General features: G+C 42.7%; 1 protein-coding gene across 4 annotated transcripts; it reads right to left on the bottom strand.

Moving 5' to 3' along the window:
- Positions 1-24,226, bottom strand: srrt (serrate RNA effector molecule homolog (Arabidopsis)). Of its 4 annotated transcripts, none has more exons than XM_083648363.1 (20): positions 24,186-24,226; positions 22,769-22,887; positions 22,490-22,618; positions 21,265-21,414; positions 18,004-18,192; positions 15,013-15,182; positions 14,367-14,551; positions 14,170-14,286; positions 8,138-8,282; positions 7,870-8,042; positions 7,501-7,562; positions 7,265-7,343; positions 6,829-7,020; positions 6,541-6,711; positions 1,723-1,876; positions 1,352-1,545; positions 1,015-1,171; positions 735-815; positions 528-638; positions 1-398 (listed from the first exon to the last, which is right to left on the bottom strand). In XM_083648363.1, exons 2-19 carry the CDS (start codon positions 22,885-22,887, stop codon positions 535-537), a joined length of 2,571 nt encoding a protein of 856 aa, XP_083504489.1. In that variant the 5' UTR covers positions 24,186-24,226; the 3' UTR covers positions 1-398; positions 528-534. The 4 variants fall into 4 exon arrangements, with proteins under 4 accessions (XP_083504489.1, XP_083504487.1, XP_083504488.1 ...); XM_083648361.1 differs by having other exon boundaries at positions 539-638; XM_083648362.1 differs by having other exon boundaries at positions 539-638; positions 24,197-24,226.
- Positions 24,227-24,679: the final 453 nt, after the last annotated feature.

The raw sequence follows: 24,679 nt of genomic DNA, 5'->3' as shown, positions 1-24,679 counted from the left end.
AGTAAAACTTTATGAATAAATGGCAGAACACACACATTTTGAGGTATTTTTTGTGGCATCACAGAACTCAAAGCCACGTTACCTTTAATATTAAATTTCCCTTTCCCTGTTTTCTCTTATGATAAAAAAATAAATGTGTATTATTGGAATTAGAACGCAACTTTATTTTGAAGAATCAATTACAGCAGAAGCTCTAGTTGTATTAATAGCAAAATATAATACTCAAGAAAAACTGACAGGCCAAATTCATTACAGAAGACAAGTAGGACATGACACTGGAAAAGTATGTTGACTAAAATACTGAAAGGATCAAACAAATCTTCTAAAAGAAGTCAACGTCATCTGGTGCGTCCAGGTCACGATACTCAATGATGTTGCGTGGATCACCCCGTGTCATCCTGAGATGGTAGAATGTGCAGAGACAAAACACAGAGCAGGGAAAGAAGTTTGAACGTGAATCTCCTGCAGTTAAATAAGTATCCAATAGCAGAACGGAGGGATAAAAGCACAATTAAGATCACACGTACAATGGGCTCACCTGTTGTTGCGTGGCTTCCCCAGGTAGCCACCTTGTCCCCGGAAGTTGTCATAGTTGCCTCGGCCTCCTCCATACTGGTTGGGTGGGTAAGGAGGTCCACCTGGTGAAAAGAAAAGGTTGCTAGTCTGACTAAACAGAATCAAAAGAGCGACATGAGGAAGATGTAATGAAGAGCACAGTCAGAGCAAAGCCGTACCTCCAAAGCCCATCATTTGTGGACGAGGCTGGCCGAAGCCCATTGGTCCCTGGGGAGCTTGAGGGGGAAATGGCATCAAACCTAGAGCAGAAGAAACATAAAGAAAGACTATGAGCTCAGATCTTTGTCTGAAAAAGACTACTTCATTATTCAAGCACCAGCACACCATAGTTCTAAGCTTAGTTTCAACTTATTTCCTGGCTGAGCCAATCATTGTGAAAGAACAAAAATCCTTAGTTTCCAACATCTAAATCGAATTAGTTAGAGAAGTTCTGTCCACCTTGTCCTGGGGCTGGTAGGCAGGGTAATTTCATCTCTGGCAGAGACGGTCTCTTGGCATCCATGAGGAAATGGTTGAAGAATGACACCTCCTTTTTCACTTCCTCAATTTTGTCCTCATGTTTGTTCAAGATGTGTTTGCGCACAAACTCTGGGCCCTGGAAAAACGTTGCAAATCTTTAATATCTTAGCAGCATATAAAGGAATAAGCAGCAAATTACTGAATGACTGGTTGCATGCAGTGATAGATATAACTACGGTAGTCTAATGTCAAAAATCACATGACTATATCCTAATGTGTTGCACAAACCCACACACTTGGCTTTACAAGGGCTCACCTTGAATTTCTTGCCACTAAGGGGGCAGAGCCACTTGTCCTTGCCCAGCTCTTGAGTGTTGGCAGACACAAACTTCTCCACCTCTTGCTCAGGATCCTTGCGGCCCATCTTGCCTGCCTCTTCTTCAGACAGTATCTCTTTTAAACTGAACAAGGGGCTCAGTTTCTCCTCCATCATCCTCTGCCACTGTAGCACTGTGTGCACAAGAAAGAGGTTTTATTATACTTAACCCAGCCACTCCAACCTATGTAAGTTAGGATTTATTATATACTTAACCCAGCTACTCAAACATGTAGGGTTGGTTGGAATGTACTTTCTCTCTTCCCAGTGCAGCCTTGTCCTCATTGTACAACAATTATAAACACACTGACCTTCTCCTTGTGTGATGCGGTTGGGAGGGATGGGTCCACGTACATGGACCATGCCGCACCGATTTGGCATTTCGTCCTCACTGGGGTATTCACAGGTGTTATAGTAGTCAATGGAATGGACGATGCGCAGATACAGAAGCAGACGGTCCAAAACCTGGAGCAAGGCAGAAAGTAAACAGGCAACTAGTAAACATGTTGTCCCCCACCAGTGATGTAGATCCACCCATGGGTCAGTCCCATTCATTGTCAATGCTGCCCCCTAGAAGGACAAAACAACAATACAGTGTGATGAACAAACGGACGGACAGAGACCGATCCATAGTCCCCTCTTTGCTGGGGGACAAAAAGACTAAATGTCTAATTTTCATTGTTCAAGTCCTCTATCACCATGGGCCAGCTGCTACTCCAGCTGTCTAAGCAATAGGGGTGTCGTGGTACGTGTAGCGGTACATGTATTCGTCCCATGAAGTCACGGTATGGGCGTCACGGTTCGGTGCGTGAAGCGACGAATACGTCGAATCCAGAAGGTGGTGATAAAGCACCTAAACGCTGTTTGAACGCCATAAATGCCACAGGAGAAGACACACCAAAACAACACAAGGGCCATAGAAATAGGCATTCACTGAATGGAATGTTTTGTGGAGAGGAAACATTATCGGGGGTCCTCCAGCGTGTTCACAAGCCGTAGCTTCCATGCTACTTCACAAAACCACAACAATATTGAAGCGTCCAGCTGCTCCCCCTTTACCATTGTCAAAAAAGCGAGTGCAGAGCAGTATCCTAATGACTTTTATGACTCAGGCGATAAGCTGTTTTGCAAATTCTGTCAACATCAAGCCAATGAGGTAAGCTTGCTAATGACATTACGTAGACTACCGTAAATTCCGGACTATAAGGCGCACCGGTATATAAGCCGCAGCAGCAAAATTGACTGTTTTTTACATATATAAGCCGCACCGGACTATAAGCCGCGGGTGTTTTGATGTTTAATTACCATATGTAAGGGTTCGTGCACAGAGAGGAATGTCGGGAAAGAGATGGCTGTTTGGGGAAGCTCCCATTTATTAACATTTCAACAAAATCTGCATTACGGTAGGCTACTATAAGAAGCTCCCATTTATTAACATTTCAACAAAATAAATATAAAAAATAAAACAATAATAATAACAAGAATAAATATAGCCGCAAGCGGCGATGGGCGGGGTTCAAGCCTTGCGCAGATGACAAAGCTTCTGATTCTGACTAGGACATCCTCCTTGATATATCTGACAAGTTTCGCGATCATTGGACAAACAGGTGTGGAGTTACAGCCTTTTTTATGTTAAGCCACGCCCATTTCTGGCTTTTATGGCGCCCCCTTTTGGTCGAATTGCACAAAATTTGACACGCATGGTCTAGGATGGTCTCCGAAGACCTCCTGCAAGTTTCGTGAAGATTCCTTAATCGGTCATGAAGTTATGACAATTTAGCTGTGAGGCCACGCCCTCTCACAACTTTAACGATTAATATCTCCGAAACGAAAGGAGATTTCAAAGGTTTCAAAAAGCCAGTTTGTAGAGCTTGCTCCATAGATGCTTCCTGGCGATGGTGGTGCAAATCGGTCCAACGGTCTAGGAGGAGATGTCAAAAAGGTGTTTTCCAAACTTTTCCAAATATCTCAAAAACTTTCCAGGCGGACATTAAGGGTCCTTATGGCAAATTTGTAGAGCAGGTCCACCTGAACATCTGGAAAAAAAAAGTTTGAAAATCGGACCAACGGCGTGGAAGTTATGGCCTTTAACGTAAAACCGTCGATTATAGCGCCACCTTCAGGCCGATTCGAAAAATCTTTTTTGAGCACCTACCTGCCAACAATATCTGTCATTGGGCCAAATGTCAGGTCTCTACCATTTACCAACTCACGGGAATTTGCGTTGGGGCAGATGAACAACAAGAATAATAATAAACCGGGTGAAAAACAATAGGGTTTCAGCCCCTTCAGGGCTTGAACCCCTAATAATAAAACAATCCTCAAAAGGATAATGTGCTGTAAACAATAAAACAATCCTCAAAAGGATAATGTGCTGTAAACAATAAAACAATTCTCAAAAGGTTAAGGTAAGGTGCAGTAAACAAATTAACTGGAAAACAATAATATAATAAGGTGCTGTCAACAATCAAACCAGGTACCGTAATCCTTGTCTTCATCTTTTAGGTGAAGGTGCAGCGTCAAAAACAGAGTCAGAGTCAAAGTCAAGTCACTAATCCTCGTCTTCCTCTTCTTCCTCCGTACTGAAACCAGCAAAGTCCTCAACTTCAGTGTCGGAAACGAACAGGTTCAGGGTGGCTTCGTCAACCACTCTCCTCTCTCCTTCGTTGTCACTCTCAAAACCAAGGAACTCCTCTTCGTCACTGTCGGTGTCGGAATCGAACAGCCTCTGAAGGCGCCCAGCTGTGCCGGCGTCATCATCACGCAGCAGTCCAGCCTTTCGGAACCCGTTGGTGATCGTGGATGTTTTCACACTCCTCCACGCTGTCAGGATCCACTGGCAAACTTGAGCGAAAGTTGCTTTTCGCATGCGACCAGTTTTGGTGAATGATTTATCGCCGCTCGTCATCCACGCCTCCCACTGAACGCGTAGTGCCACTTTGAACGCACGATTGACACTGATGTCAAGTGGCTGCAGATGCTTCGTTGTGCCCCCAGGAATCACAGCTGGAATGGAGTTTGTGGTCTTGATGGCTGCTTTCACGGAATCTGTTATATGAGCCCTCATGCTGTCGAGAACGAGCAAAGCTTTTTTTTGGTGAAAGAATCCTCCAGGGCGCTTGACGTAGCACTCAGCCAGCCACTCCTTCATGACACTTTCCATCATCCACCCTTTCTTGTTGACTCTGAGGCATATCCCAAAGTTTGTGATTTTCTCCTGGTAGTCGGGAGGGAGTTGTTGGCACACAGTAGTTCTGGCCCGGACGGACAGTCCCTTTCGTCTCATGAATCGGAAGCACCAAGATGGGCCACCTATGAAATGTTCAATTTTCATTTCGGTGGCGACTGTTTTGGCCTTCAGTCGGATCTGCACCGTGGAAACGCCTCGGCCGTCTGCTCTCTGGGTCAACACCCAATCTTCAAGGGAATCTTCAAGTTCGGGCCATCTGCTTTTATGACCTCTGAAGGACTTTTTGGTCTTCTTGCACTGAGACAGTTCCTCCTGCTGCGCCTTCCAACGCCTCACCATTGACTCATTGATGCACAGGGTACGCGCTGCGGCTCTATTTCCCTCTTTTAATGCGAGATAGACAGCTTTCAACTTGAAAGCTGCGTCGTGTGAATTTCTGCGTACCTTCCCCATGGTAAGTGAGAGAGAGTTGCTTCTACTGCTCGTCTTGTTGTGATTCCGGGCTGCTGATGAACTTTGAACCGGTAGGAGTAACCGGTTGATTTCCGCCAATGATGTCAAGTCTTTCATACACAAAGGCAATTCAATGTGCTTTACTAAAAAATAATCGAAAAAACAAGCAGCAAAGCAATGCACATAAAATGTGCTGATGAAGCTGTGTAACCTGTAAAATCCATCGATTTTGGAGGTCACCGAGTGGCCGTTTGCTTACCGTAATTACCATATGTAAGGGGTCACGCACAGAGGGGATTGTCGGGAAAGAGATGGCTGTTTGAGGAAGCTCCCATTTACCGTATTACCGTAACATTTCAACAAAACAACATAACACAACACCACCTTTGTTTATTTTTACAGTGCACACAGTGTCCGCGGTGTGGTGAAAAGAGGGCAAGAGAGGAAATTAAAACAGAAGTGGATTTATAGTTAGAAAGAGTGCTAAAAAAGAGAGATTTTATTTGTATTTTTTTTTTTTTTCCTGAAAAAATCCATAGATAAGCCGCACCGTTATATAAGCCGCAGGGCCAAAAAACGGGGAAAAAGCCGCGGCTTATAGTCCGGAATTTACGGTACATACGCAACTATAAGGACTTTCCTTTAGTCCATTATATTTGTGTGTCGCGGCTACACGTTACATAACACTGACAAAGGTGTTAACTTGTAAACAAGCAACTTACATTGCATGAGATGACAAGCAAGATGTGGTGACAAAGAGGAGATGACTCCTTGTCATGTTCCAATAATCCATTATGATGACCGAACATAATCATTATGGTAAACAAAACTCGCATCCACTAACGTTAGCCTACTCACTTGGGAAAGTGAAACCCACCCCGCTGTCTGTCAGACAGTGGGGGAGGGGTGGGTGGGAGTATTAGGCTACTCCACATCTGAGAGGGAGGCGCACCCCACACTTTGAAAATCGCTGCTCTAGAGTAAAACCTTTTTGTGTGGATTGCCTAGAATCTAGTATTTAACAATACTTTTAACAATTTAATAATTTAATAAGATCTAGGCCCTAGATCTTATTAAATTGTGGACATTTATTAATTCCCACTTATTAGACACTATTTTGGATGGTAAAATGAGCGTAAAAAACAAAACACATAATTCAGAAAAATTCAAAGGGAAAAAAACAGAATTTGGGATTTGCTGCTTTTTTTCTCTGTTGTACCGTATTCATACCGAACCGTGACCCCGAAACCGAGGTACGTACCGAACCGTGACCTTTGTGTACAGTGACACCCATACTAAGTAACCAACATAACACATCAATGCTATACAGTGTATTCACATAATTAAATCATAATCACACTTTAAAAATAAAGTGCAAAGCATAAATTGTTGGCTGAAATGTAAATGTATTTGCTCAGATCGGGAGTTGTTTTCTCAATTGCTGTATTACATTTGTCCAAGTTTGTAAGTGTGCTAATGAGCAAACCTTGACTAGTTTGTCATCCCTCTCCACAGTGGTCTCCGTGGGGTTTCCTTCCTTGGTGCCCTCCTCAGCATCCATCCCGCTCACACTGCCCAGGAGCTCCTCCTCCTCGGCGCTTACCTCCTCTATCAGGTAATCAGTGATATTCTTCAGAACGGGGTTCTGAGCTGGCAACTTTCAAATCAAACAAACCACATGTCACTCAATCATTCAGTGACAGCACAGATCTCCTAAGAACCATCTGCTCGGATTGTGTGTGCAAATGTATGTATTTCAGAAACAGTACTGCACCTCGGTGCTTTGGCCCTCGTCCTGTGACTTGTGACTCCACAGGTCCCCTTTCTCGTCCAAGGCATGGATGAGCTTGGCAGCCAGCTTGATGTCATTGCGGAGCACCTGCTTGTGCTGAGTGATGCCGTTAACATTACGCACCCTGCGGACCAGGTCCATGTTCACCCCTGGTGCCAGTTCACAGTCTCGCAGCTGCAAATGGCAGAGAAAAGGATACACCTTTATTAGCGCCATTGGGAATTTTTAATGCTGGCATCAGACAATTATAGTCAATGTTAAATATGCCGTTAACATTACGCATAGCTGTATAAGTATATCTCTGCTCCAAGACTGCAGTGTCATGATTTACCAATGAGCGCAGTCAAACAATGTCTGATATGCATAAATTGTTGCATATTATGCATTTGTGAAAGCTTGTTGAGTTTGGCACACTTACTCGAATGTTCTGAAGGTTCCAGCAGACCTCCTTGATGTTGATACTGCGATCAAACGTCACCCAGCAGCGTCTGAAAAACCTGCAAAACACAAACTGCATTTAAACTTAGCTTGCAATTCGTGGCTTTACTTCTCCACAGCTTGTGACTGAATTGAATCAATCCCACAAAATGTATGAAATTGTTTTCACACTAAGAAAGTGGAGTAAAGAAAAGAAAATTAGTTTTTGAGGCCAACCTGCGCTCTGGGTGGGGGTCAGATAAGCAAACACGCAAGAAGCCAGGATATCGCCGACACAGCTGGGAGAGAGAAAAACTAATTAGTGTCTGCAGCAAAAACCCAAATATACTCTGAACACTGCTTCCTAGGGGTGTCGCGGTACGTGTATTCGTCCCGTGAATTCACGGTATGGGCATCACGGTTCGGTGCGTGAAGCGACACAACGAATACGTTGAATTCAAAGGGAAAAAACTGAATTGGGATTTGTTGCTTTTTTTCTCCGTTGTACCATATTCGTACCGACCCGTGACCCCAAAACCGAGGTACATACCGAACCGTGACTTTTGTGTACCATGACACCCCTACTGCTTCCTGAGTCCAACTCACAGCAACAATCTCAGCCTTGGAGATGGTGGGAGCGATGCTCCTCATGAACAGAGAGCAGGTCCTGTGGAGAGGCCGCGGTCTGGGAGTGTCATCCTTGGGCCTCTTCTCTTCTTTCTTATCCTCTTCAACTTCCTCCTTTGGTTTCTCCTCTTTAATCTCCTTGGGAGAAATAGCTGGGAGAAACCGGTAATAAATGTTGATCTGCATTATCTGAAAATGAAAATAGACTTATTTCTATGAATTATATCACTGCATTGGCATTTCTCACCTTCCCCGTCCTCTTCTTCCTCATCCTTGTCTTCCATCTCGGCAGGTTTGTCAAAAGAGTTGGAGTCTGAATCCGAGTCAGAGTCACTCTCCGAGGCAGAGCCTTCATCTTCACTGTCTCCACTGTGCTTCCTCTTCCTCCTCAGCTGGTAAATGAGAATAAGATGAAGAGTGAGCGCTATTTGGTTAATTCTTTTCAACATTTTATTTGAGGAATCTGAGGATAAACCCCGTTTTTGAGACAACACCCACAAACAATCCACCAACACAAAACAATCAACACAAGCCATTTCTAACATGCAGTGAACTCCTGAACATATCCAGACATCACTTGGATGGACTGCATGTTTAGCAACTAGGGATGTCACGATACCAAAATTATGAGTTCGATACCGATACCTGCCTAAATATCTCGATACCGATACTGAAACGATACCACGGCAAAAAACTAAAACATCAGGAAAAGTAGTGGAATAAATAGTGGGGACAAAACATGGAACTTAAAACTTATTTTATTGATTTAACAAGGTAATGCACAGCCATGTAGTCATTTTACTACATGCTGGTAGTACTGCCACCACGTGTGGCGCTGAACATGCTAGAACTTTTATTATCTAGTGTAAAATTAACATAATCTCTCCTGTAAACATATTTTAAAGGAATGTGAACCGTTTAAACTTATAAATAATATAAATAAAATATATTTTCACACAGCTGCTAGACTATTATAGCTATTTGTTTTAACAAAAAAAAGTACTCTGTACTTGCAGCTCCTGAGCTTTATGTTTAAAAAAATAAAAATGTGTTCACATCAATAGAAATATTTTTGTCACAGTGACAGAACGTGGATATTATGAAAACCAGAACATGTTTAGTTCTCTTTTTTTCTTATTCTCTCTGACTTATTCTCTGGACAGTTCTTTGGCCACTTTAAGGTTCTTAGCCAGGAAAACAAGTGTCTCAACGTGCTCCTCAGTCAGCCTAACCCGTTTAGGACTGCAGATGTTGCCTGATGTGCTGAACACTCGTTCTGAAGCACAGCTTGAGGCTGGAATGCAAAGGTACTGTCTTGCAAAATGTGCAAGAGTTGGCAGGGTGGCTGCATGGTTCTTCCACCAGGTGAGTGGGTCTTCCTCAGCATGTAGCTCTTGCATTTGTTTGTACAACACAAATTCAGTTGTAAGTTGGTCAGCCCGGGATGTGGGAGGATCATCATCTGCCCACCCCTCAGCCCCACTTGCCTCCCCCTCTGCCTCCTCCCTTTTCTTTTCTGATGTGATGCTGGACAGCAGGCTTTTCAAGTTTGCTTTTCTTTTCTTTTTTGCCCCTCCTTGATCTTCATGTTGCTGCTGCTCTGCTCCTTGGCCCTGCTTCTGTAGTGGTGGAAGCTCACCAGATTTCTGCAAAAGTATTGCCTTCACCTCTTCCTCCATGGTAACAAAAGTGTCCTTAAATCGTGGGTCCAGGAATGTGGCAGTGTTAAGGACAGTGTCCAGCAGTCTGATGTCATCATATCTTTCTGTGAAGTCTGATCTTATTGTGTCTTTCATTTCACGTGAAAGATTGCTTTCTCCATCCTCCACTGTCAGGCAGGACAATATTTTCCATTTCAGGGGCAGCACGGAAGACAGTGTGGGGTCCTTCTCTCCACTTAATGCATCTGTGAAGCTGCTTAGAGGGCTTAGGACTTCTCTAACAGTCTCTAAGTTTGCCATGTCTGAATCTTTAGGCATCAGATGCCACTTGTTTCGATTTTCAGCCAAAACAGCACAGACAGGTTGTTGCTGTTCACAGAATCTGTCCACCATGTCAAAGGTGGAGTTCCAGCGTGTAGGCGAATCGTGAATGAGCTTATGGGGTTCTATCATCAAGGTCATCTGTTTGTCCTTCAAGCTCCTCATCATTTTATTTGACCTGGAAAAGGCAGACACGGTTTTCCGGAGCCTGGACAAGGATGTTGAGACACGGTCCAGGGCTAGAGCCTTGCCTACAGCCAGATGAAGGTTATGTCCAAAACACGGTATCCAGGTGTAGCTCTCAAATGCCTTAATGTTGTTAGAGGCATTGTCAGTGGTTATCCCGGCCATTTTTGACAGGTCCAGTCTCCAATTGAAAGACACAATCTCCTCCAGGGCTTCATGGAGACACTCTGCAGTATGATCAGAGTGTAAAGCTGAACATCCTAAACACCAGGACTGTGTTTCCCAGGATTCAGTTATGTACTGGATTGTGACTGCCATGTATGCATCAACTGCCCTGCTCGTCCAGATGTCAGTGGTACAAGCGAAGGAAGGCTGGCTGCTGAGTTGTGCCTCAATAACCTTCCTGGTCTCAGTGTACAGCTTTGGGATTTCAGTATCCATGAAATAATTTCTCCCAGGCATGTCGTATCGTCTGTCCAACTGCTGCACAAGGTTCCGGAATCCACTTTTCTCAACTGTATATATTGGCACTTGATCAAGACAGATAAACTCAGCTACTGCTCTGTTCAATTTTTTTGCTTCTCTTGAGTCACCATCATACTTTCTGCACTGCCCAAACAAAGCTGGGAGGGAAGGCTGCCTTGACTGGGTTGGTGCTGATTCTGGCTGTTTGCGTGTCTGTGCCTGTGGGGGGTAGGGATGGATACATTAGATTACATTATGCTAATGTTTAAATTTTTCAGTTTGATATCATTGTCATTTTTATATCTAATTTACTCGATTAAAAAAAAAAACTCTGCCAAGGTGTGTTCAGTCTACTTTAGCCTTGTGCCTGTGCTGTAGTGTAGCCTATGTGGGTTAATAATCCTGGGTTTAAGCTTCATTAACATTAAGTGCCAGATTTATGGTTAATTTAGTAATATATATTATTTTCACACATAAATGTAGGCTATTGAAATGTAGGCTTATTATGTGGTGTACCCCCCCCCCCCAATACATGTAGGCTAGGTGTTTTTTTACAATTAATTCGTATATCATTAATAATTGGGATTATTGTAAATATTAGGATAGGTGACATCAGATGACTGCTTACCATGTAAAAGCTTTAATAACACTGGCATTGAGAGCCATAGTGTTATTAAATATTGTACATGGTATGCAGTCATCTGATGTCCCCTCCCCTAAACGTTACATGTCATGACTTGCTCCTTCCTTGGCAGAGATCTGTGCTCGAGCACATTGCCTCGTGTTTTACTGTAAACGAATAGGCTATTGTGACAAGCAAACTTTTTCAGTGAAACAAGTTCGCTTGTCACACAATACTCGTTGGACTTATTTGAGGGCATGTATGTTTATCGTTCACGTTCGCTAACCTGTCGGTCTTTAAACTCTTTGAACAGGTCGGGGTGCCTGTCGGCAAGATGTTTAGCCAGGTTCGATGTGTTTGATCCTTTCGCTTGCGTCACGTTGAAGCACCTTTTACACACTGGTTTGGATGTGTCCACGGGCTTGCCTTCGCTGTCGGCAACGTAAGCAAAATATTTCCATATTTCGCTTCGTGCATCTGCTTTTTCTACAAGCGTTGGTCGGCTTGCAAGACTAGAAGAAGCCGCTGCCATTTTCGCTGCGTCTGTCCTGTGTGTCGGGGTGCTGTAGTGAGGACTGAATGACTGTGGCCAGAGAGCGAGCAGAGAGGGAAGAGGGGAAAGTCGACACGCCCCCACATGAAGCAGACAGAGTCAGAGAAGAGCTTTTTTTCACTTTTCACGAGTCACCATTGGTTCAAGGCAAGGCTGTGTTGCCTTCACGTGAGGTGGGAGACAGGCTCTCAACTGTAATGCCGCTGTGTCTCTCTCCTCCGCTAACAAACACCACGGTCGCACACTGACGCAACCCATGACATTTTTTTAAGTATCGGTACTAAATTAACGTGGTATAGTATCCTTTTTAACGGCAGGGAACCGCGGTACCATACTAATACCGGTATACCGTGCAACCCTATTAGCAACAAATGTCCGTTGTGAGCGCGCTCCCGCACACATGGACCTTACCCACCCAATCACAATGTCCATGTCGCTCGCAGAGCGGGTCTAGTTTAGCAGGTCCAGGCTCATGTCCAGAGCGAATGAGTGGCCGTGTGCTTACAAGCAAATTATTTGGTGCACTTGTGACAACTATGAGCATTGTCAGCATCCAGCATCGACTCTAGTGAAGTATAACCAAAGATACTTATAATTTCTTTCTCTCTGGCGTGACTGTCTCTCTCTGCCATCTCTCTATCCCTCTGTTTCACTGCGCGTGGCCGCTTGCTTGTGTGTGTGTGCTCCTTGTGTATCTGTGTCTGCCCCGCCCCCTCCCACAGGCTCCACTCAGAGAGAGGGAGAAAGCGAGCGAGATGGATTATTAGTATATAAATAGGCGATGTGAACGAGTAAACATCAGATAGTTTCCGTTTTTCCACATGAAGCTGTCCTAACCTGCTCCCTGTGTCAGCCAACAGGCGACGTGTTGCTTGTTTGTAAAAACGCTCGCCTTGGCTCAATTTATGCAAAGCTTCGCGCACCACACCATCTTCAACATAGGGCATTTTTGCATGCGAGGCTCATCCTGCTGCTTCACAGTATTTAGACCAGTGGTTCTCACATTTTTTCACATGAAGGACCCCTAAACTGATTAAAATTAGACCATGGACCCCCATTGGATAGGATTTTGTCCCCCGGACCCCCATGATAATAAGATTGATGCTTTTAGATTTTATTACAGTAAGTGTATAAAATCCATGACCAAAATAGTCATTGTGTTACTTATGAATGGAATTATAGCTCAAATAAATTACCCCCCTTTTGGCTAGGGACCCCCTGGAACGCCCTCAAGGACCCCTGGGGGTCCCTGGACCCCCATTTGAGAACCACTGATTTAGACATCGCTCATAGGATATTTGGACCTATTGCCAGAATAAAGCTTTTTTTTCTTCATGGAGTGGAGAATTGCTTTCTATATATCTCTGATGGAGTCTTCATTTGTCTCGCATAAACCCCGCAGCACACTACATTGTGTTGCCACACAATAAACCAGCTGTTTGTTCCAAGCCAGTGTGATCCTTGACTCACTCTCAAACGGCAGCCAATCAGCATTGAACAGCGAGCAACTGATGCCAGCGTATTTTCGCTCGAGTTGGGATATTTGATCTGGGACGACGAGCATATTTTCTCCCTATTGCTCTGTCTCTGTCGCTCGGACGCCCAGCGATTTTTCTCCCAGGCGAATATACGCTCAATTGCTTGTTTGCATTGACTTTGTATGTAAACTCGATGCCAGCGAAAAACTTTAATAGATCGGTGTGAACGCAGCTTTATAGACAGCATGTTGTGTATATTTGATATTTTTTCTTAATTCAAGTTATATTTTATATTTGTTCTATTCGTGTTTTTATATTTCTAGTTATTTATAATTATTAAATTCCCAGTTCAGTTTACAGTTTCCCATTGCATTGATGTCATTTTGGACAATAAAGTTGATTGATAAGCTGTAAAATATCCTGACTACTACATGACATATCTCAAGTCATGTCAAGTCATATCTTTGTCAAGTGTTTGATATTTGAGGGATCATTGCAAAAACATTGTGTAATATAATGTGTATATATAATATAAGAATATCGGCCGATATATCGATATCGGCATTTTTTTACTCCCTAATATCGGTATTGGCATCGGCCTAAAAAAATCCAGTATCGGTCGGGCTCTACTCTCTACACCGGAGATTTTCCTCATGTGTGGAAACGACGATGCCTGTGGTGTGAAGGGTAACTCCGGGGAATGCCCTGACCTGATTCAACGGGCATACTCCAGACAGAGATCATCTTTAGAAATGGCTAACAGACATAAACACAAGGGCTCCCACACAATCCCAAACCACACCCCTTATATCTACCACAAATGTAACACTTACAAACCATAAACAAAGAATGAACAAATGAAGAAACCAAATGACATTATCATTTGCCCATCGACACATGCAGAGACATTTTAGAAAACCATTTTTAGATGAAAGAAGCTAATCTCATTCCTGCCTCTAAAGAAGACCACTAGGGGGCATGATTAAAACTAACCTTCTTGGGTTCAGGCATTTCTTCTTTGGCAGCCTCTTTCTCGGTCTCCTCTTTCTCAGTTCCCCCTTCTGGGGCTCTTGCTGTGCCCCTTTCTGTGCTGGGAGAACTGCTCTCCTCCTGTGGGACAATTCACTCATCAACACAACACAATGAAATGCTCACTGTCTGTTGGATATAACAAGAAAGACATGGCATACCTTGTCATTCTTGTCTTTCTCTGCTGGAGGTTTGCGGTCACCATCCGCGGTTTTGAGATCTTCTCTCTTGGGAGGTTCGGCTCCCCCTGAAACAGCTATTGACTTCTCCCGTTCTTGTTCCTCCTCAGATGGCATGTCCAAGATACGAAGATCATGATCTGTCCCTCCTTCCATCTTTATCACAGCTGAAAGTGAGAAAGAGGGTATATGGTTTAGGCCAGTGTGCCACGGGCTGCAGTGACACAAAATGGATCTGTTTTTGAAACTATAAAGTGAAGAGACAACCCTACGCCAGTAAAAGCTCCAAATCATGTTGTGAGGAAATATGACCCTGAATACATTAAATTTGAATCCATATAATGGCAGGCAGTGATGCCGAGCCGAAAGCATAGTGGGCTGAATATGGTGAAATCCTGTCAATGTGTTGGGAAGCAATGTCCCCCCCCTTATTTATTTGGGAAGGTGGTCCTTGGACATTTTTTAACATTCAGATACTATGGTACTATATCCTGTAAATTATACTCAGTGTATAATTTAAAATGGACAAAATAGAGACATGAGTAGGAAAAAAGAATATCATCGCAGCACAGGTAATTTTGAGTAGCATATTACTAAGCAAGACAAGTATCCCTCTGTGAGGCGTCACCTGCATCCAGGACTTTGATGATGGCTTGGGTACGTTCAATGTCCAAGGAGACGTTAGCAAACCAGCTGTTCTCCATCAGGAATAAGTAGACATTCAGACGGTTCTTCAGGGCACTTTGGGCCTCGGCCTTAAGTCGGCTCGCCTCATCTGGGTGGTACTTGGACCTGAACCTGTGTCCAGATTTAGGGTCCAAAAAAGTGTAGGGAGGGGATGTAGGGGGTTGGGATGGACGGCATGTAAAGGTTAGAGAACAAATGTATATTACAACTATGTTGCATCAGTGGTGCAATAAAAATAACACTATGAACGCAGCTTTTTTTTTTACAAAAACATTAAGTTAATAAGATCTTTTTTTTGTATTCTTTTCTGGGAAGAGTTAAACATGCCTATGCATCAATGAGAGTGAACATACTGTATCTATCTAGATGACTAGCAAGTGAAGATTATGTTGATTTCTGCACTTGATATTGCCTAGTCCTTGTGGTAGTGTTAGGGCCTTCAGTGTATGCATGTTTTGTCTGTGATTATAGCTGGTTATTGCACACATCAGGAAGCCTGAGGTTAATTCACCAGGAACAAAGCAAAAACACAACAGGGAGACAGATTATGAAATTAAACATTCATATGATTATTTCACATTTAAAAATATTAATATTATCATTGAGTGGACTGAAGTTACCTTTTCTTCTGCCAGTTTAATAACAAATAAATACTGAGAAGGGTCTCTTCTGTGAAAATGTGCTCCACTTCACCCCCCTGGTGTGTCTGTACACACAAATTCGGTTTTCGGATTTGATTTGATCCGAATATAAAAAGAAAATAGGGAGGAAAAAGCATAAAACACAAAAAATAAAAAAAATCTCCGTGCGCAGAAGGCTACTTGACTATCTATCTAAAATCCCTGGTACTGTGTGTCTAAGAGCAACTGCATTGTGCGCAGTGCATGCCCTTGCTGACTAACCACGATTCTCGCGGACGAGTTCCACTTTTTCTCATCTTCAAAAAAACGTGTCGTCAAGGTAGTAGAAGGAATGGAGGGAAGAAGGATTGGTTAGGTCAAAACAGAAACATTGACAATTCAGCATGATCCCTAGGCACACATGAAACAAATGTAAAAGCATTAACAGGCATCATACATCTATGAATGTTTGCAAAGTTAAAATAACAACTTAGAAAAAATCAACCCAAAACATAAAGAGGTGTTTTCAAGTAACAAATCTGTCTTTCAAAAGTCCAAAATTCACATTCAAGCTAAAATCCATTCAAAATCCTACAACTGACAGAAAAACAAGGTGCATAAAAATGACCAAGCTGGCCATTTACATGTTTACCACAATCTGCAAACACAAGTTGCAAGTTGTAATTAAAGAGATAGTTTGGCTTGTTTTTAAGTGGGGTCCTATGAGTTACTCACATACAGTAGGTGTACTGGGTAAAGCACTCTGGACGCAATGTGCACCGAGATAGAAGAACTGCACTCCAGGCGCGGCAGGCACAGCCACAGAGAGCTGTCTGCTGAGTGTGAAGCATGAACAAAAAAAACTGAAAAAATACATAAAATGCTTCCATACTGCTCACCTGGCGTAATCCAAGTCTCCACAAGCCCTGAGATGCCATGTTGACTTGAAAATATGTCATTTACACCCTGTTTTTAGCGGAAATCTTCACTGTAGCCTTTCTTTCCCTTTCCCTTCATCCGTACCTGGTTACAGTGAAGATTTCAGCTTAAAACAGGATGTAAATGACATATTTTCAAGTATATTCAAGTATATTTTCAGACAGCTCTCTGTGGCTGTGCCTGCCACGGCTGGAGTGCAGTTTTCCTATCTCAGTGTGCAATGCGTCCAGAGTGCTTTACCCAGTACACTTGACTGTATGCAAGTACCTCTAGGACCCCAATTCAAACAAACCGAACTATCCCTTTAAGGGGCTTTTCAGGATGGTCAGCTGGTTTATCTATCATATTTTGTCTTCCATTAATAAAAACTAACTTTACCAGAACATGTCCAATCCGATCAAGAAGATCAAACCCCAGCAATATGGAGGTCTTGCATATCTCAATGAGCAGAACTACAATTGAACCTTGTGATACCCACATGTTGTTAATCTTTCAGTTATGTCATTCTGAATGGAATTTAGAGCCAAATGTGATTTTGTTGAATTATTGTAAGGCAGAATATCAAGCAAAGTTCAAATGAGGTGACGGTAGTAGAAGGTGTACTTAATGTTTGACTTGCTGTGCACTCTATCAATTCGCGAGAGAAACTTAAATTTATTTGAATACTCACAGAAGCCTTTGTGCAAACTGTGCAACACATTTATTGTCCCATTTGATTCCACAAACAAACAAAATGACAACATATAGACTTCTATGGTTGAATTTGGGTTGATTTCCCCCCGCTTTAAACCAATATGTCATGTAACACAGATTCTTAGAAACTCTACACATATCATGGGTCTGGTTCCCGTATGTGGGTGTGGGTGGGACTGTTGGGTCACTTGGATTCCCCGGTTTCCCCTGCTTTGGACTTTTACATTCTCAAGTGTGCAACTATCAATCATGTTTAGCTCACATTTGCTCTCTTATTTATTTGAGTTACTCTTATATTTAATCAGCAAGATAAAATAATTGTTTAATAAATTGGCATGATTTGCTGCAGCAATATGTTAACTAATACCTGCAATGGGTAAAAAGTCTTGAGTGCATTATATTCCCTTGCCAAGTTTGTTAATACCACCACTATACTCATCACAGTAAACAAAGAAATATGATTGCATTATAAGTACTATGCTAAAATATTTAATTATTGCAATGTCCCAGGATGCACCCACCACAGAACCATGCCCGACTTATCAGACTGTCATGTTAGAAAAATGTCCAATATCTAAAATAATGATAGTGAAATGAAATTCATATTGTACACCTAAATTACAACTTACTACTAATATCTATTATTAGGGCTAACATAGTAAAGGCAATGAATAGCGTACCACTCTTCATCCTTGTGAGCCAAAAAGAAGTCCTGCATCTGCTGTCGGCGGAAGTCAATCTTGTACTCATTGTAGCGTTTGACTGCTTCGGTCTCATCCACAGAATCATCCAAGGTGATCAGGAACTCCTTAAAGCTCTTCATTATTGGAGGGGGAGGACCCAGATCCATGTCATGGATGTTACCGAGCCTAAAGGAGAGAACAACAGGTTAGATGGAATGAGTTTAGGGGTGGAACTTTAGGATTTTGTGCATGGGCCAGCCTGGCTAGTAGCCTTTTTCTCTACATTAACTTTGATCATATAGTTCTGTAATACTACCGGTACTGTATGTCATATTATATGTAATAAAAACATCAGCCTTAATTGATCTCTTAATCTAACACTCTAGTCCCAGAGTTAATAGTGTTGTGTTTTGGCCTCAACTATAATGTGCCTTTTTATCTACAATGGCAAACGGAGGCTGTTGGTGAGTAGAACAATGTTTTTTGGCCTCTTGTTCACCATCAAGTAAACAAGAAGCCGAGGTGTAATTTGGGAGAGAACTAGGAATCGTATAACCTGACATTGCCAGATGGGGTGGTATTGAGTTCACAACACCCGCCCCCGTCTGGCAGTGTCAGGAAAGGAATGGTAATAGTTCAAGAACAATAGTTAAGTAGAGAAAAGTGTCATACACTCTGGCTCCATATGTATTTCTTTAATTGTATGACGATGTTTCGGCCCTCCGGCCTTCGTCAAGATCAACAATAGTATGACAACAGGTACTGGGGATGTTATATGGGCTAGTCCACACCCAAAGTCAAGTATAAAAATACATTTCTAATAGATGTATAGAGAGTTTAAACATAATAGTTAAAGGATAATTCCTGTTTTTTACACCCCAGACCTTATTTCCACGTTAAAATATGATGTTTTACTCACTCAAATAACTTTGGTGTCATTCTAATCCCCCTAGAAGATATTTAGATCTGAGTTGAGTCCTGGAAGTGGCCAAAACAGGCGTAAACGGGGGATACATCGTCCACACTGTAAATAACGTATTTTCTGTCACATCGCGGTTCATTGTGGTTGTTATATAATTATGAGAACATGAATTAGCTATCTAACGAACCTCCCGTGCTGCCGACAGTCTGCTCTGTTTGCTGTCCGAGTGTCCGTCACATAGATAACACCTCCTGTTTTATCTCCCACTGCTGTTTGTAATCGATATATGGCCTTATTCCATACGAGCGGCAATTGAATGGAATCGTATATAATCTTGAAATCAGATCATATCTATATGCTAAGCTAGGCTGCTAACACAACAGAGCGAGTCAACTCTGACCTGCCCCGGATGTGCTTATGTTCTTCTTCTGTGGTTTTTTCTTTTTCTCCTGTTACCAAAAAGAAGCACTTCTCATTGCTTCTTCTGAAGCACATCCAGGGCAGGTCAGAGTTGACTCGCTCTGTTGTGTTAGCAGCCTAGCTTAGCATATAGATATGATCTGATTTCAAGATTATGGACGATTCCATTCAATTGCCGCTCGTATGGAATAAGGCCATATATCGATTACAAACAGCAGTGGGAGATAAAACAGGAGGTGTTATCTATGTGACAGACACTCGGACAGCAAACAGAGCAGACTGTCGGCAGCACGGGAGGTTCGTTAGATAGCTAATTCATGTTCTCATAATTATATAACAACCACAATGAACTGCGATTTGACAGAAAATACGTTATTTACAGTGTGGGCGATGTATGCCCCGTTTACGCCCGTTTTGGCCAGTTCCAGGACTCTACTCTGATCTGAATATCTTCTAGGGGGATCAGAATGACACCAAAGTTATTTGGGTGAGTAAAACATCATATTTTAAGCTGGAAATAAGGTCTGGGGTGTAAAAAAACAGGAATGCTCCTTTAAGGAACAAAACATGCATTAGGTTTGTCAAGGTTGATGCCTAATGCCTAGCGTTTTGGTTTTTTTTCAAATAAAAAATTACATTAACTCATTGAGTGCCAGCCACTTTTGGAGAACGGACAGTGCCAGAGTTTCAGAGCGTTTTCAGTGATTTCTCGAGGCCCACAGAATATTGTGTGATATTACTATGTACAGTAAACACCGAACACGCACAAAGAACGATGAGACTCTATTGTATCAGCAGCAAAAAAAAGTTTATTGATATCATTTTCCATTCTTTACTTATCAGCCGGAGAAGATAGGTCAAAAACAGAAAAAATTGGCGTTTCCATCTATAAGCTGAGATATTGAGCCTTTTGTGAAATATAGCATTTCAAGCAAATCACTGACTCTGAAACTAATATTTTCTGACCTGAAACATCTGAACAGTAATTTCCTTCAATATAACAGCACCCCCACCCCCCCTCTACTGCAAACTCCTCCTCCGTGGGTGTGTCATGATGTTGCTGCTCGCTCTGAGTGCTGCTTGTGTCAGGCGAGTCTGCTGCCTGGATGGCGGCCGCTCGTCGGGGCAGTCTGGATCGGGCTCGCTCGTTTCTGGGGTTTCGGTTGTGAGCTGTGAAGCTGCGTCCGATTCTGGGCTTTCTGGGCTTTCTGCTGCCCTGCGTGCCCCACCCCCCTCCTCCTCCTCCTTGGGAGTGTCTCTGGGGCTCTGCTGCGTTTGCTCTCGCTCTGCTTTTGCTCTGACTCTGCACTGAAAAGTGCGCTGCATCCCCCCGCTTTTTCACATCATGTCGCCGGCTCCCAGCTGAGAATAATGTAACTTTTCAGAAAGACGCTGGTGTCGCCAACTAAATCATATGGAGGGGCTATTGCAGCGGAGACGGAGGGGCTGTGGCAGCAGATTGACTGCTGTTCACAGGCACAGCTAACGTTATGCTTCATGCATATCGATCGATGCGATTTCCGTTTCCTCATGACTTCTTCTCTCTTTTCTCCTGGCCTTTCTCTAATCTGGAGAGCACTGTCGCCACCTAATGGGTCGGTAAAATAGCTTTTACACATTCAACATGCCCCAAAATTTTACAGGAGATGGATCTGGCTTTGATCCACGTCCCACCGTCAAAAACGCAATTGACGACTTTAGTCATCTTTGGCACTCAACGTTACTAAAGCAATTGACGACTAAAGTCGTCATTGGCACTCAATGAGTTAATAACCAAAATATCTTAGATATTTTGGTTATTAATGTATTTTTTTCTAATAGTTTCCTTTGCTGTCAAGTTAATTCTACATCGCTAAAGAGATGTGAATCAATTCAACTTTAAAGCAGCAGCTTATTCCAACCTGATCACCTCTCACCTCGCCTGGATGGGGATACCATGATGAGGTTGCATGAGGTGCAGGTCAGGGTGGCCCCAGTGCTGCGGTGGGGCATTATAGCTGGGGCCTCCTCCGCCACCGTATCCCATGTTGTATCCCCCATGGTAAGGTTCTCCACCATGGTCGTCCCTGCCCAGGCACATATAAAAGACAGGGTTCCCACACTTTTTCTCAGGCAAAATTCCAAACTTTTCAAGCACCCAGAATATAATTTCCATGACCATTCGCGACTATTAAGTACATGAAATGTACATTGTAGCACCATGCCCTTCACGCCAAAAGCCATTTTCAGATATGTGAACTCCCGAAGATATCCAGACATTACTCAGATGGGGTTTATTATGCGTCAACACAATTGTCCGTTGTGAGCGCTCGGCCGCGCAAATGGATCTTAACCACTCAAGCCCCTAGCACAATGTCCGTGTCGCTCGCAAATATCATAAATAAAATGATTGTTTGTTATTCATTGCATTTCAGGCAGTCTTTGCGATGTGTTTATTGCGCATGTTCATATCGCAATGATGATGAAAATGCGACTTATTGTGCATATAACAAAGTGCAGAACTGTCCTTATTGCAGAGTATTGTTGCCCCATAAAACACAATTATGGGGATGGAATATCCGAGTATGAATAACGAGTTTTAAGACTTGAACCAAGCCAACAATTCTTCCAGAATGGGGAAACGGGGGAAAAAACACTCTCTGGAAGAATTGTTGGCTTGGTTTGAGCCTTAAAACTTGTTATATTTGGATTTATCGAAATGTCTACGGAGAAAATGGATGCAGAACTTACTTCCGGCAAGTTGTGGGGCAAATTACGCCACGAAAAGTCACGTGCCTGTTGAGCTATATTGTAAAACCCAAGGAAGAAATGCGTGTGACATCATGGGAATACTAGAAGTGTCAAACCTGTGCAGTGCAGGTCTAGATTTTGAATTAGTAATACAAAAAATAACATGTTTCACGTAATGTTAGAGATATTTTGGGATTGTTATGAACACAGTTTTAACAATAGGCAAAAACAGTGCAAATTCCAAAACTTTTCCAAAACACTGTAAATTCCAAACCTTTTCCAGGCCTGGAAAGCAGTTTTTCAAATTTAATAAATTTTCCAGTTATTTCATGACCGTGGGAACCCTGAAAAGAGCTTAAACTACAGCAGAGACAAGTTGTCAAGACTACAGAGTGTAGCAGCTGATCTCACCAGTCTCTTCTCATGCGTTTCTGCTGGGGACTCATGTCGTGTCTGGGCGGGGAGAATCTCTCCCTACGACCCCGCTCATAATCCCGGTATTCTCCTCGGTTGCGCCGTTCTCTGCCCCTGTCCCACTCCCTGGCAGATTGGTTCCAAACATGAACAGTCAAAGCTAACAACAAGTAATCAAAAACTCAAGTATACTCAGTTACTTTCTACATTTTTTGTAATTAGAATCCAGCTCTGATCAAATAGTCCTCTGAACTATCCCACATCTGCATTTCTCACCTGTCATTCCAATCATCTCTGCGTCTGTCTTCTCTCTCTCTTGACCGATCATAGTCACTTCTCTCCCGTCTGAATTTGTCTCTTCTCCTGCGATCATATTCATCGTCGCTGTCCGCCATCTCCATGAAGAAACAAGATAGCCAGGTTATAACAGGGTATGGTAATATTGTAAATTATCTGACTGGGGCCTGGGCTGCCATCAGAGCTAGGTAGCCTTGCTCTGAACTTGCTGGTTCTACTATCAAACTTACCCTCAGGCTCTTCTAAATTTCGTGTTGACACTACAGTTGGAAGAGCCCTCTCATGGACCATGCTTTTTTCGTTAGACAATCTGTGTTGGGCATTGAACTCACCTTATTTCTGCACTTTAAAGTCACAGGTAGGGTCAGGCGGGGCAAACGAATTATATCGGAAGTCTAGTTGCTGAAAAAAAGTGAGCGGTGGTGGTCTGTCTAAATGCATTGTAGAATGTATGTACAAGACAAAATGATGCCAGTGCGCATGCGTCTGGACTCTGTTTCCAGGCAACTCGGTGATTCTCGTCAAACTTTGTCTTAAAAAAAAAAAGAACAGCTCAACTCGGTGATTCTCGTCAAACTTTGTCTTAAAAAAAAAAGAACAGCTCACTTTTTTCCGCAACTAGGCTTCCGAATTCCGATATAATTAGTTTGCCCCACCCGACCCTACCTGTGACTTTAAAGTGCAGAAATAAGGTGAGTTCAATGCCCAACACAGATTGTCTAACGAAAAAAGCATGGTACATGATAGGGCTCTTCCAACTGTAGTGTTAACACGAAATTTAGAAGAGCCTGAGGGTAACTCTCAAACTGTGTTTACTGGAGTCGGCTAGCAGCCAGAATAGTATACAGTAGTACACTACAAGTACAATTCATGGATGTATTAAAATAACAAGTGCACACAGGGCTCACCATTGTTTGGCATTTCTGTTGGGTAGATTGAATTTGATACTTTTTCATTCTATAAATGAAAACCATTTAACATTGTGTGTTTCTCCCATTAACGCTATTAAATGCAAATAAAATCAGTCTCATTTTTTCCAAATGAATAGGCAAATGGGCATGGCCTGGAAACACTACAAACATTTATTAGATCGTTACAACGTTAACAATAGGCTAACAAAGCTACTACGCTAGCAGTGGAGCCTATGCACATATTTCATAATAATTGTCCAGATATTTTCTAGATTATGTTAACGCTAACGTTACTAGCTAATTAAGGTTTCAGCTAAGCTAGCTACGCTAGCTATTAGCTAACGCCAGTTGGCCAGTTATCTAACGTCAATGCATTATACATGAAAACTACTTAGCTCACCCGCTAAGCAATTTAAAATTAGTTTATGCAATACGATATAACGCTAAGCATTTTAACTACACGTTGCTAGCAAACATTTAAAAACCTTTGAGATACTTGTTCGGCTGATTTTCGTGCTTCTTCTCGTTGGCCTCCTGGTTCTTTTTCTTTTCTTCTAGTTGATTCCTCTTTGAGGGTGATGACAGCCAACTGAGAGGTATTACCGCCACCTAGTGGGCTGGAGGGTGGGTAGAGACTTGGAGGATGAGTAGACTTTTGAACTCTAAATTCTATTTAAATAGAACCCTAAGTTTGTCCTGACCAAGCAAATCGTGGAAATCCCCGGATCCTCAACCACTTATAATAGTTAGAATACATCTGCTCTTTCTTTTTGTATTTCTTGTGCACATCTGCTCTTTGTTTTGCATATTTTCTGCAGACTGACTGAGCCTCCTCTATATAACCATAGTGACTGAGAACAGGTCTGAGAGCAGGTCACGTGGGGGATGGGTTTACCCAGGCTAGGCCTCCCCAGGGGGGCTCCAAGCAGCTTCAGGGGAGGCTCAGTAAATGGAAGGGAAAATATGACTAGGTATTACA

This window comes from Poromitra crassiceps (assembly GCF_964638095.1).
Source record: "Poromitra crassiceps genome assembly, chromosome: 1".
Classification (NCBI taxonomy): Eukaryota; Metazoa; Chordata; class Actinopteri; order Beryciformes; family Melamphaidae; genus Poromitra; species Poromitra crassiceps.
Note: the sequence above shows the minus strand (reverse complement) of the source record. Positions and strands in the feature narration are given on the sequence as shown.